Source organism: Glycine soja, chromosome 11 (genome assembly GCF_004193775.1).
Source record: "Glycine soja cultivar W05 chromosome 11, ASM419377v2, whole genome shotgun sequence".
NCBI lineage: Eukaryota > Viridiplantae > Streptophyta > Magnoliopsida > Fabales > Fabaceae > Glycine > Glycine soja.
Window position 1 is genome coordinate 37346418 of NC_041012.1, and position 12551 is coordinate 37358968.

The 12551-nt window shown below is 29.9% G+C and overlaps 1 protein-coding gene across 1 annotated transcript; it reads right to left on the minus strand.

Annotated features, from left to right (window-relative positions):
- Positions 1-263: 263 nt before the first annotated feature.
- LOC114374554 (serine carboxypeptidase-like 31) lies at positions 264-4737 on the minus strand. The gene is made up of 10 exons (XM_028332214.1): positions 4354-4737; positions 3833-3940; positions 3406-3501; positions 3158-3250; positions 2974-3056; positions 2073-2360; positions 1529-1659; positions 1297-1392; positions 1010-1115; positions 264-590 (listed from the first exon to the last, which is right to left on the minus strand). The coding sequence occupies exons 1-10, from the start codon at positions 4685-4687 to the stop codon at positions 444-446; spliced, it is 1482 nt and encodes a 493-aa protein (XP_028188015.1). The 5' UTR covers positions 4688-4737; the 3' UTR covers positions 264-443.
- Positions 4738-12551: the final 7814 nt, after the last annotated feature.

Here is a 12551-nt window from a genome sequence, read left to right on the forward strand (position 1 = left end):
AATAAGTATATTTTGTTTTATTAATAGTTCAATAATACACTCAATTTCATGAAAATGATTGTTATTATTAATAGATCTCATAATTAATTAGGAATAAAAGGAAAGTTTAACAATAAATACACTTGAAATTAGTACTGTATATTTCTTATAAATAAGAACCCAAAAAAAAAAAGGAAAATCGCATTCAAAGATAAATATTTTTCTACTGGATTTTTTTTAATGCACTTTTTTTTATAATTTTGTTTAATGTACTTGAAGTGGTATATAGAAACTATCTTCTCATTTTGCTTTGGTGAATAGGGAGCAGAACTCTTTTATTCATTACATTTGCATAGGGTTGCTTCTCATTTTGACAACATGGACTATTAGCTATTGCTAATGTAAGAGCAAAATCTTCATATGGGGGTCACACAAAGAGCACCCAATATGATTATACAGATTTCTTATTTTGTAGAAGGTGGTGATTCTCCATTGAGAAAGGAGGAGAAGAACGCAAGTGAGTTGCTTGGTTTAAAACAGGGAACTGCATGCCCAGCTCCTCGAAACGTTGCAAATGTAAGCCCTTTATATTCTTCAAACCACCCACTAACCTGTTCCAATGAGATCATAGAACATTAAAACCTAAATAAAATAAAAGGCTTGATGCTAAGGCCATCCTCTTTCAATATATATAATGGTTAGGAACTTTAATGACATCGATAAATATACCAAAAAAAAGTTCTACCAAAACTATCTTCGTTTGAATATTAAAAATAACTAATTACGTAATTAATTAGGCAACTAACTAAATGAGTGATTACTTACTAACCACTCTTCGAAATTTCTTAACCAATTATTACTAGTTAGATATTGTTCCTCCACTGAATATTTTTATCAATAAAGTAGTTGGTACCTTCTGGTGAAGCATGTGTCTGATTCTATTTAATAACGTGCTACTTTTACATAAGGAACTAGATTTTTCTGTAAAAGTATTAAGCGAATTTGCTTCCATAGTCTCTTAATTAATTACCTCATTGTCATGATACCATGGCCTCCATGATTTAGTGATAGGCAACGCAAGAGAGCTTAAGCTGTACCTTGTGGAAAGCACTGGTACTCTACCATCTGTATCTCCACTGAAAACATTTCAACAACACATGCAATTAAATGATGAAAATAAGCTACAAGAAAATGCAGCAGCTATTCCATGAATATTAAGGTTGATATATATATATATATATATATATATATATATATATATATATATATATATATATATATATATATATATGTATATATATATATATATATATTTACCTATAAACCCAAATTCTAAGTCCTGCTGAAATAAGCTTCTTGTAAATTGGAATAACAGATGGCTTTGAATCGGCCCAGTCATTGAATATCTTGTCGCTGCATTTAATTAATAATTAAATTATAAATTATTTAGCAAAAGATAACTTAAGACAGAAAATATAATATTATAAATCAAATAATATATGTTTTTGGATTAGTGCATTTTTAAAGTTATGAAAGGGTAAAATGTTACTTGCAAATGCTCCATTTCTTTAGATTGTGACCATCGCTGGCATGAAGAGCCTTCTGAACATCTGGTTTATTATAAAATGCTTTAGCATAGCCATCAAGGCATGGATCATAGCCACCCAACATTCTTGGCATCTAGTCAACCAAATTAAATAGGTAAGTGTGACAGAACAGTCAAATCCTCTCAAATCAATTTGCCATCAAACAAGTTTTGTTTAAATGGTTTCAAATTACTCTCAATAATAAAAATATATATATGTATCAGCCTCTCAATGATAAATTATATTGCAATATAGGTATTTTTTATGTCAAATAAATAAACATTAAAAGTACGAGTATTTGAAACTTATATCTTATAGGTATTATAAAAAGAACTTATTATCTTATTAATTCATTAGCTTTTCAATTTATATAAAAAAAACTTCATATATAGTCAAACTTATCAAAATAAATTGATTAGCTTTTATTGTATAAAACACTTATTTAAATTATTTATCCAACATCACATCACATCTATGTTCTATGGATAACAACTTTTCTTCACGCACCATTTTAGATGAACGCTTCGTGGAAGTTTGCATGGATTGATCGTTAGAACTTGCTGTACTGGCAAAGCAGACAGAGGTGTAGAGACTGTAGATATCAATTTCATTGTATTGTTTGAGAACTTCATCCACAGCTTGGCTACAATCTTCATTGTGCCATGGATCAGTACTGTTAAAGTCACAACTTGTTTTGATTGTTTGATGAGTTTCATCAGATATCACAGCATGGCTCCAAGCATAATCAACCAGACCCATCCAGTCCTCAGCATCAGATGTTTCAGGGTTACCCAACTGCAAAATAATTAAATAATAATAATAATACTTAATTTGTCCTTCATATTTTTGTAACTAATTATTTGCATCCTACTAATTTGATATGGTTGATTGATCCGTTTGAGTCACTTTTACAAATTAATTTTCAAAACAGATTTGTTCTAAAAATATGTACTGGCCGGCTTAGATCTGTTTTAACCATAGACCAGATTAAACCAAAAATTTGACTTGCGACTTGATTGTCATATTAGAATTTTTTTTCGAAGAAAATAAATTGAAGTGTGATTCCAGGTGACATGTTCAATTCGGAATTGCACTCTTATAAAAAGCTAAAACTGTGAAAATGGTGATGATAAGAGAGGTCAATGAGGAGGGTTCAATCCATAAAGTATCACAATGGAAACTTTAAATTATAGTGATGACAAGTAAAGAATTAACTTTACAAATATCACAGCTATTGATAGTGGAACATGATGTGGATAAGAGGTCTATTTGCAAATCCTATTGTTGAACTAAAATATAGAAATGCTAGCTAGGCTAGATGGGAAATATTCTTAGTAAAGAAAGATTCGTTATGTCATGTTTTTAATTAAGCACTTTGTATTGATTTTTAAATTGTGTAGGACCATACCAGAATACCCTTGAGATCAATATAGAGGGAGGGGTCCTTGTTCCTATCATGGATGAGTTCAGCCAGCTCTGGAACATACTTTCCTGAAAATAAATAGTTGTATTAATGATTAATTTAATTAGAATAATTGACAAAAAATTACTTATGAAGAAAAAGGTATTTCAAATTTCAATTATTTCAATACCTGCATAGCTCTCCCCTGCTATGTAAAATGTCCTCCCTCGATATGATGGAAACTTTTGAAACCAATTGTGAAGAAAAGAGTAAGCATCATTAGCTGTCACAAATAATAGAAGGAGCGCAATTGAACTTGTCAGAGCTAGATCTGCTTTCCATAAGCTTCAAATAATAGAAAATGCAACCCACATTAAAGAAAATGGCGTAGTGGTTGCTGCTCATTATGCAGCAGCAACATTAAGATTAAGTAATGACCTGTCAATTCATCTCCCAATTGGTCATAGTCACTGCTTGTATTTGAGTATGAAAAGCCAACTCCAACAGGAGATTCCAGGAATAACATGTTGGCTTCTGAAACATCACAAATATCATGATTTCATAGCACACCAATTAGTAAGAGAAATGTTATTTATATAACATTTTAAACTAAAAGAGAATTTAAAGAAAGAAGCGTATAAGATGTGATAAATGATGTAACATAAAAAGACAGAAAGTGTTATATAAACTATTGTTAGAGTTGTTACATGAATAACACATCACAGTTAATAATTATTTTGTGGGGACCAATAATGGAGCACTAGTTGTGGTTCACCATCAGAATTTTATACATTATGGCAAGAAAAGAAAAGTGAGCTTGTGGCAGAAAGTGTGTATATAGTACTAGTGGTCATCATCATCATACCTTTGTTCCAAGAGAAGTTATTAAATTTGAGGCCTTGGCCATCAGTGTCCACTAAAAATGGACCAATCTCCTGTGTTGCTCCATATCCCACAGAAGAGCACCCAGGACCTGTAACATAAAATCATGTTGTCACCTTAGCAGAGAACATAAACAACTTAACAAACAGCAAATGAAATCACAAGTGTTGTAAACCCTCTATGATTAGCTGCCACCTAAGAAAAATTAAAAGAAAATGAAAATCTAGAGGTTATTAATTACTTATTATAATTGTTGATAAGGACATGGCTTTCTCCTTAAACATTCGAATGACTCAAGTGAAATGTCACAGCCACCCTAACAAAAGATGTGACATATAGTTATATAGAATGATCTTATGACATGTTTCATCATAAATCTGTTTCCATGCACACTATTCACTCAAATTTTGTTATCACAATTATCTCCAATTCCAAAGTTCGAATGTTAAAATTCCTCACATCAAATTAAAGCAAAGACACATTAATTAGTATCTGCTTTTTTACCTCCATTAAGCCAAAGCACCAATGGTTTCTCTTTTGGCTGGGTGATAGCCTCATAGAACCAGTAAAAGAGTGCTCTTCCATTGGTTTCATTGACTGTGACATATCCAGCATAGTGCTGGAAATTCACCCTAGGCTGACCAGGCAAATTAGTCACAAGATCACCATTATGCTCACCAGAGCTCAATATCCTCCCACCACCACCCCAATATTGCCTATGTCTAGAAGAAAATGAAAGAGCAGGTCTATAAGATAGAAAAAGAAAAAGTAGGAGAACCAAGGTGTATAAACTAGTCATCTTTAATACAATGTTATCCATAATATTATGGAAACTCATCACTATAAGAGACTGAGAGATTTTCCACTTTTGATTGGAAAATTGGTTGGAGGACAAAGAGAGTTACATATCTATTTATAATGAGTGATAAAGGAGGATACTAATTACTTGGTTCCACTATGCCTCATGATGGGTAGAAAATTTTGGGGAAAAAAAGTAGATAGGATGAGAGCACCCTACCTGGCAACACATCTTTATCTCTCTTCTCCTTTTTGCCTCAAGATGCTATGTGACGTTTTTCATGGATTTTAGGTAGCTTCGAGATCATATTCATGTATGGAACAAGAGTGAGTGGAACAACCAATTGTGATAATATGGGTGGTTGAACATGAATATCATGTTCATACATGAATAAATTTATTTTTATTTGATACTCATGATATTATTATGAAGTATCTATATAATTTTATTAATGACTAATCTTTCGTATCGAAAAACTTAATTGATTTTTTTTTAATAAAATCTCTTATTTTAATTATATTTATTTTCATTCAGAAGACTTAAACCTGATATCTTACTTAAAGAGATCAGGTTTATTAACACTCCAATTCGTTCGGTTTGATAGATATACAGTATTATTATAGTTACACTTTAGATTGAATTACTGTTCAAATAAAAAAATGGAAAAGTCAAATTTGTCATATGTGATATGTGTGTTGGTTGGCCTTTAAACTTTAAAAACGTATAGATATCAGAATATTTGTTGTATTTTTTAAAATGTATATTTCAGTCTTTCCTTCTAATTTTTCATCGGTTATTAATAAAAAAAGTGTCACTTCTGTCTTAAAATAAAGTTTAGAAGTAAAACAATTATATTTCATATCATATATATTAAATGATATGATTGATCGTAAAAAAAAAATGATATGATTGTTTGTTCTTATCCATCCAAATAGATTCGATAGTATGTCATATATTGGAATTAATAGGTTTCGCTTTTTCTTTGGTACAAATACAGTAGAACAGTTTCAGCAAAAGAAAATTTAATAACCAATGGATATATACTTTTTTTAGGAAGGACGTATACTTTTGTTATTACATATATCAAGTGGTTTTTTTCAAACAGCCAAATTGAAAAACATATATCAAAATATTGGAACCAAAAAATTGCCACATGACCAAGAGAATAAAAGGAACAAAGGAGCTTCGTGGAGAAAATTTCAAAATCATATACCTCATTAATTAGATTATAGTATTTGTATCCGATAGCATAATTCATCTTTCCTTCTTAGTTTTATTCTTATTTTTATTCCGTAATCAATCCATCAAATGGTTTCCAAAATATATTTACTTTTATTGCTTTCCAAAATGATTCCATGATGTAAGAATAGCAAATAAGAATGGACAAGCATGATCGACATGAGCAAAGGAGAATCTATTTGTAATTGGTTGGAATTTGACCGTAATTAGTTCTAGTTCTTCCTTGTATAAGAAATGCTGTAATTACTAATTAGTAGTATTAGTTGTTCACCGCAAACACGTGCAATCTTTAGTAATATTTTTTTATCTAATATTTATTAAAAATATTACTAAATTTTTTTTACAACATTTAGAAAATATTGTAAAATATAAATAAATATTATTAATATATTTTTACGATATTTGATCAAATGTTATGTATAGTCTTTGTTGTTAAAACTTTTAATAATATAGATTATGTATAACATTTGATAAAATATCGCAAAAATATTTTTGTTGCATATATTCATATATGATAATATTTTTTAAATGTTACCAAAAGTTTCTAACAATATTTTTAATAAGCGTTAAGAAAAAAATGTTCATAAAGATCAAATCATATGTTTTTTTGTGAAAATAATTTATATCACATTTATTTATCAAAATTGACAGAGTATGCATTGTAAGTGTGTTATGTACTAATACTATGTTAGACTAAAAAATTTAGTATGTAATGTTACAAATTACAAAATGAAACATATGTCATTAATAAAATACAGAAAAACAAAAATCAAAATATACTTCCAACCATTGTCATGAAAGAATTGTCTTGCTTTGGTTCTGTCACATTCTCACTCTCTCTATAGATGGTGTATCAGAAGAAATTAGAAGAGGTGAACTCGGAGACCAAATACATGTGTTATATATTGACATTCTATCATCAAGAATGCATTTAGTAGTCATTATTACTCATTATTGGTCATTATCACCCATTAGTAGTCATTCAATATTTGGTTTCTCAATTCCAAAACTGATGGAACATTTCATTTTCCAAAACGTACAAACTAAATTATTACATTTTCTTACTTGGTCCAAACGTTTTGACTCAATGATTAAAATATGTGAATGCTCAATCTTCTTAAGAAATGAATATACAAATCATAGTGACAGTTCCTCTTATAACGAGTAATATCATCCATGTATTACAATATGTTCAATTTCCCAAGCAATATACTCAAAGTGGTAATAAAACTTAATGAATAAACCCAATGTTTATTCTTGATCCAAAACATATTTTTTCTCAAATAAATCAATATGCACCTGAATATGAGAAAATATGACAATATAAAAGTTTTAACTCTAACCTGTATGTATGCAATCATAAAGTGGAACCAAGTCTCATTCTTTCTACATGATCCTTAAATTTAAACGATGGCATGCCCTTAGTTAAAGGACCAGCAATCATCAACTCAGTGCTTATATACTCAATGATCACTTTCTTGTCTTTTACTCTTTCTCTTATGGCTAAGTACTTAATGTCAATGTGTTTACTTCGACTTCCACTTTTGTATTTCTTAGCCATAAAGACAACAGTTGAGTTATCGTAGAAAATTCTCAAAGGCCTTGGAATAGTATCAACTATCTTCAGCCCAGAAATGAAACTCTTAAGCCATACACCATGGATGTAGCCTCAAAACAAGAGACAAACTTAGCTTCCATGGTAGAAGTAGCAGTCAAAGTCGTCTTAACACTCCTCCACGAAATAGCTCCATCAGTCATCATGAAAATGCATCCAAATGTTGATTTGTGAGAGTCAGCACAGCCAGCAAAGTCTGAGCCTGAATAATCAATCACATCTAGATTGTCTGTCTGCCTATACATAAGCATGTAATCTTTGGTCCCCTAAAGGTACTTCATCACTTTCTTAGCAACTTTCCAATGGTCAATACCTGGATTACTCTGATATCTTCCTAACATTCCAACTACAAAAGCAATGCAAGGCATTATGCACACTTGGACATACATGAGGCTTCCAACAACTGAAGCATAAGGAATATTTTTCATTTGTTCTCTCTCAAAGTCATTCTTTGGGCATTGGTTCAAATTAAACTTATCACCCTTCACAATGGGAGCAACACTTGGCGAACAATCTTTCATCTAAAATCTCTCTAAAATTTTGTTAATATAGGTTTCTTATGATAGACCTAAAATACCTCGAGGTCTATTTTTATGAATCTTAATGTCGATGACATAAGATGCATCACCCATATCTTTCATGTCAAAATTCTTAGAGAGAAATTGTTTCACCTCATGTAGCAAACCTCGACCGTTGGCTGCAAGTAAAATATCATCTACATATAAAACAAGAAAACATATTTTACTCCCACTAACCTTGTGGTATATGCATTGATCCATGGGGTTTTCATCAAAACCATATGAAGAAATTATCCCATGAAACTTAAGATACCACTGATGGGAGACTTGTTTTAAACAATATATAGATTTATTAAGCTTGCAAACCAAATATTCACCACTACTAGAGGAGAAGCTTTTAGGTTGTTTCATATAAACATCCTCCTCTAAATCACCATTAAGAAAAGTTGTTTTCACATCCAATTGTTGCAACTCAAGGTCAAAATGAGCAACTAATGCCAAGATAATACGAAGAGAATCTTTTTTAGATACAGGAAAAAATTCTATGTGTAGTCGATTCCTTTTTTTTTAGTAAATTCCTTAGCAGTGAGTCTTGTCTTGTATCTCTCAATGTTACCTAATGAATTCCTTTTGGTCTTAAAAACTCATTTACAACCAATGGCCTTTGCCCCATTAGAAAACTCTACAAGGTTCCAAACTCCATTACTCTGCATGGAATTCTTCTCATCCTTCATGGTATTATACCATAAATTTGACTCTTTACAACTCATGGTTTGATCAAAAGTTTCGGGATCATTTTCAGCTTCAATATTATAGTCAGATTCTTGTAAATATACAATATAATAACTAGGAATAGCTGATTTTCTTACTCTAGTAGACTCTTTAATGTTGCATCAATATTTTCTTGGGGATCATGTTGTTTAGCTGGTTGTTCATCATTTTTAGGAATTTGATTATCAACTTGATCTACTGGATTATCAGCAACAGGTTTTGGAATGTCAATCATGTGTTGTTCATCATCCCTTTGAACTTGAGGGGCATGAATTACAATCAATCTTTCACTTAATGTGGAAGGTTGAGACTTTATATAATCAATTTCAAAACCTAAGTCCCTCAATTGATCACTCCCACTGATCAAGTCATTTTCAAGAAACTTGGCATTTCTTGATTCCATAATGAGATTGATTTACCTTTCTTCTCAAGTCATTTCTGGAATCTGGGGCAATTCTTCTTCATGTGTCCCTTCTTCTTGCAAAAGAAATACTTTGTCACCTTTTTAGTATCAGCTTAAGGTGGTATTTTACGATTACCTTTTTTATTAGCTTGAGACTTAGCTACTTTGTTCTTCCCACAAGCAGTTGTCAGCAATGCACTCTCACCCATCTTCATTACAAGCATTTCTTCTTGTTGAACACACATGGTCATTAATTTATTGATAGACCATTTGTCCTTATGTGTGTTGTAGGAAATCTTAAACAGCCTATATTCCTACAAAATGGTGTTCAAAATGAAGTGCATCAGGAATGACTCAAGCATATCAACCTCTAGTTTCTTAAGTTAAGCTGAATAATCTCACATTTGCATTATGTACTTATGCACACCTTTCACATTGGTGAACCGAAGAAAGGAGAACTTCATGATCAGGGTGCCTTTTAAAGCCTTATCTGAAGTGATGAACTGATCATCAATGACCTTTAACAAGTCTCGGACCTTTTCATGTTGGTCGACAGAACCATGTATCCCAGTCGAGATTTTGCTCTTAATGAACATCACGCTGAGCCATTGGCTCCCACCGCTCATATAGCGCAACATCAGTTGGGCTACTTTCATCCGTGATTGCAGGTGATTTGTCTTTCCTTATAGCATAGTCTATGTCCATCCACCCCAATTGCAGAAGAATTCTCTCTTTCCATATCTTATAGTTATCTCCTTTGAATTTGGGAACATCACATTGAATATTAGAAAAACTAACAGTTTGAGAAGCTGTAAAACCCAAAGGCTTATGTCAAAATTTGAGGCATATTAATCTTAATTGTGTCTTTTACTAATGTAAATATACTAGCAAATTGAATCTTGTGACATAAAAATTGCATGTGGACTAATTTTTTAATTCAATAAGAAACAATTAAACCTTATGATAGAATAATCAAATTACATACTCAAATTCATGTTTTACGGGTACAACATGAAAATAATTTAATTTTCTATCGCAAATATTTATTTTATAATAAAATTGAAAAATTATACATACCTCGCCATTCTTGTGGGTAAACCATGAAAAATAATGTCATTTTATCTCAGTTAATTATACAAATATAATAAAAATTCTTTTGGGATAAAATTTATTATATAAAATACAATTAATCACAATATTATGTCTAATTCCTTATATGATCTTTAAACAACTTAATATATAATTTTAATCAAATTATAGATGTTGTGGCTAATCCATAATTAATCAAAATTATAAAGATCACTTAGACATAAAACTTAATCATATGAGAAAAAAAATCATATTATGCATTTCAAGATCAAAGATATAATACAATGATAAATAGAATTCTCATATATAATTTCATAATTGAAACATAATATTATGCATTTGATTTCATATATATATATATATATATATATATATATATATATATATATATATATATATAGAATAAATTTTTTTTAGAATATATTCATGCATAAAGTAAATTAAAATTTCATAAATTATAAAGGTAAATAGAATGAGGATATAATATATAAAAAACAAATATATATTGAAAAACCTTCAATGATCCAATGGCTTGTGCATGTTAAAATATCTATGAAAGAGCTATCTTGTTTTGATTTTTTCAAGCTCTCAGTAGTCTCTCTGTAGAGGATGTATGAGACGAAATTAGAACAGGTGAGCTGAAGGATCAAATACTTGTGTTATGTATAGACATTCTACCATCAAGAATATATTTAATAGTTATTATCACTCATTAATGATTATTAATTATCACCCATTAATAATCATTCAATATTTCACTTCTCAATTCTAAAAATAATGGAACATTTCATTCTTCAAAACATACATATCAAATTATTACATACTCATCTATAACTTTATATAACAAAATGTTGGGTATGTATACTTATATGAAAAAAATTTCAAACATACTCTTTTCAATAATATATATATATATATATATATATATATATATATATATATATATATATATATATTGATTAAAAAATATACTACATATTTATTATGAAGAGATTCAAATCCTAAGTTTCATGTAAATGTTTGCTGATAAAAAATTGTTCATGAAAAAGGTATGTTATATATACGTTTGCTAAGGGGAGTTGGCTCATCAGGATTCAGGGATCATCCCCAAATGATCATGTCATCTGTATGAGTTGGATTTTAAAATGAAAATCACTTATTGGTAACTTATTTTATTATTGTTATGAATTAACACTGTAACCTTCTTCAGATTTAATAATGATGATAGGGCGATTGGTGTTTCAACGCTATAACATGTATATTTCGAATTTAATATGTTAAATAAACAGGATTGTTGTGATTCTATTTAATGAAGAAAAAAATGTATATTGGGGGGGGGGGGAGAGAGAGAGAGAGAGAGTACGTGTGGTTAAGTAATTTGTATTTTTCCCGATTATTAATGAAATCTCTGTCAATTTTGATAAATAAATTGTATCAATTATCAATTTAGAGATTAGCTTTTCTCGTTTATTTTAATAGATATACCTACACACATTTGTCATGTAATTGCTGTTAATTTCACCTCTTTTTTTTAGGTCTAAATTCAGCTTTTTTTTACGCGTGCATACGTATTCCCATATGTAAGAAGGGTTGATAGCATATGTACCAAAATGTGTTTTTTTTTTCTATTCATTCCTTTACACAGTAGAAGTCAATGATGCAATTGCTCACATGATAACACTCGCAATATTTAATATCAAAGTGTAGTTAACGTTGCAGATGTGGCTTCTTAGAAGTGACCTTTTATCCGTTTCCACATCTTTAGTATCTCCATATATATTTTAATAAATAAATATATAAAAAAAGTAACAACAACAACAGCATAGTGAGAAGAGGTTTGTTTGTTTTACTCATGATCAATTTAAATATATTAATTAAAATTAATTATAAAAGAAAATAAAAATACATACTCAATCTTCAAATTTTGCTGCAGCATGGTTAAATATTTCGCAACAAGCTCTAACTTGTTTAATTAATTAAATATGAATTATTTAAATCATATATAATACTTAGAAAACAAACTACTAACTTTCAAAAAAAATATCACAGCCTATATAAATCTTTAAAAAAATAATTTTACGATAGCAAGTTAAAATTAAAGTTCTAAACCCAGTTATGTTGTCCCTGGATTACGTAAGGTACTTTGTATTTCTAATTCTAGAGATAATATTGAGCATGAACTGGATTTGATCTATTCTCTACCTTCAAAATCCTTTTTCTTTAATTGGTTTTATGATACTCCCTATCTTAGGAAAGTGAATAACATCA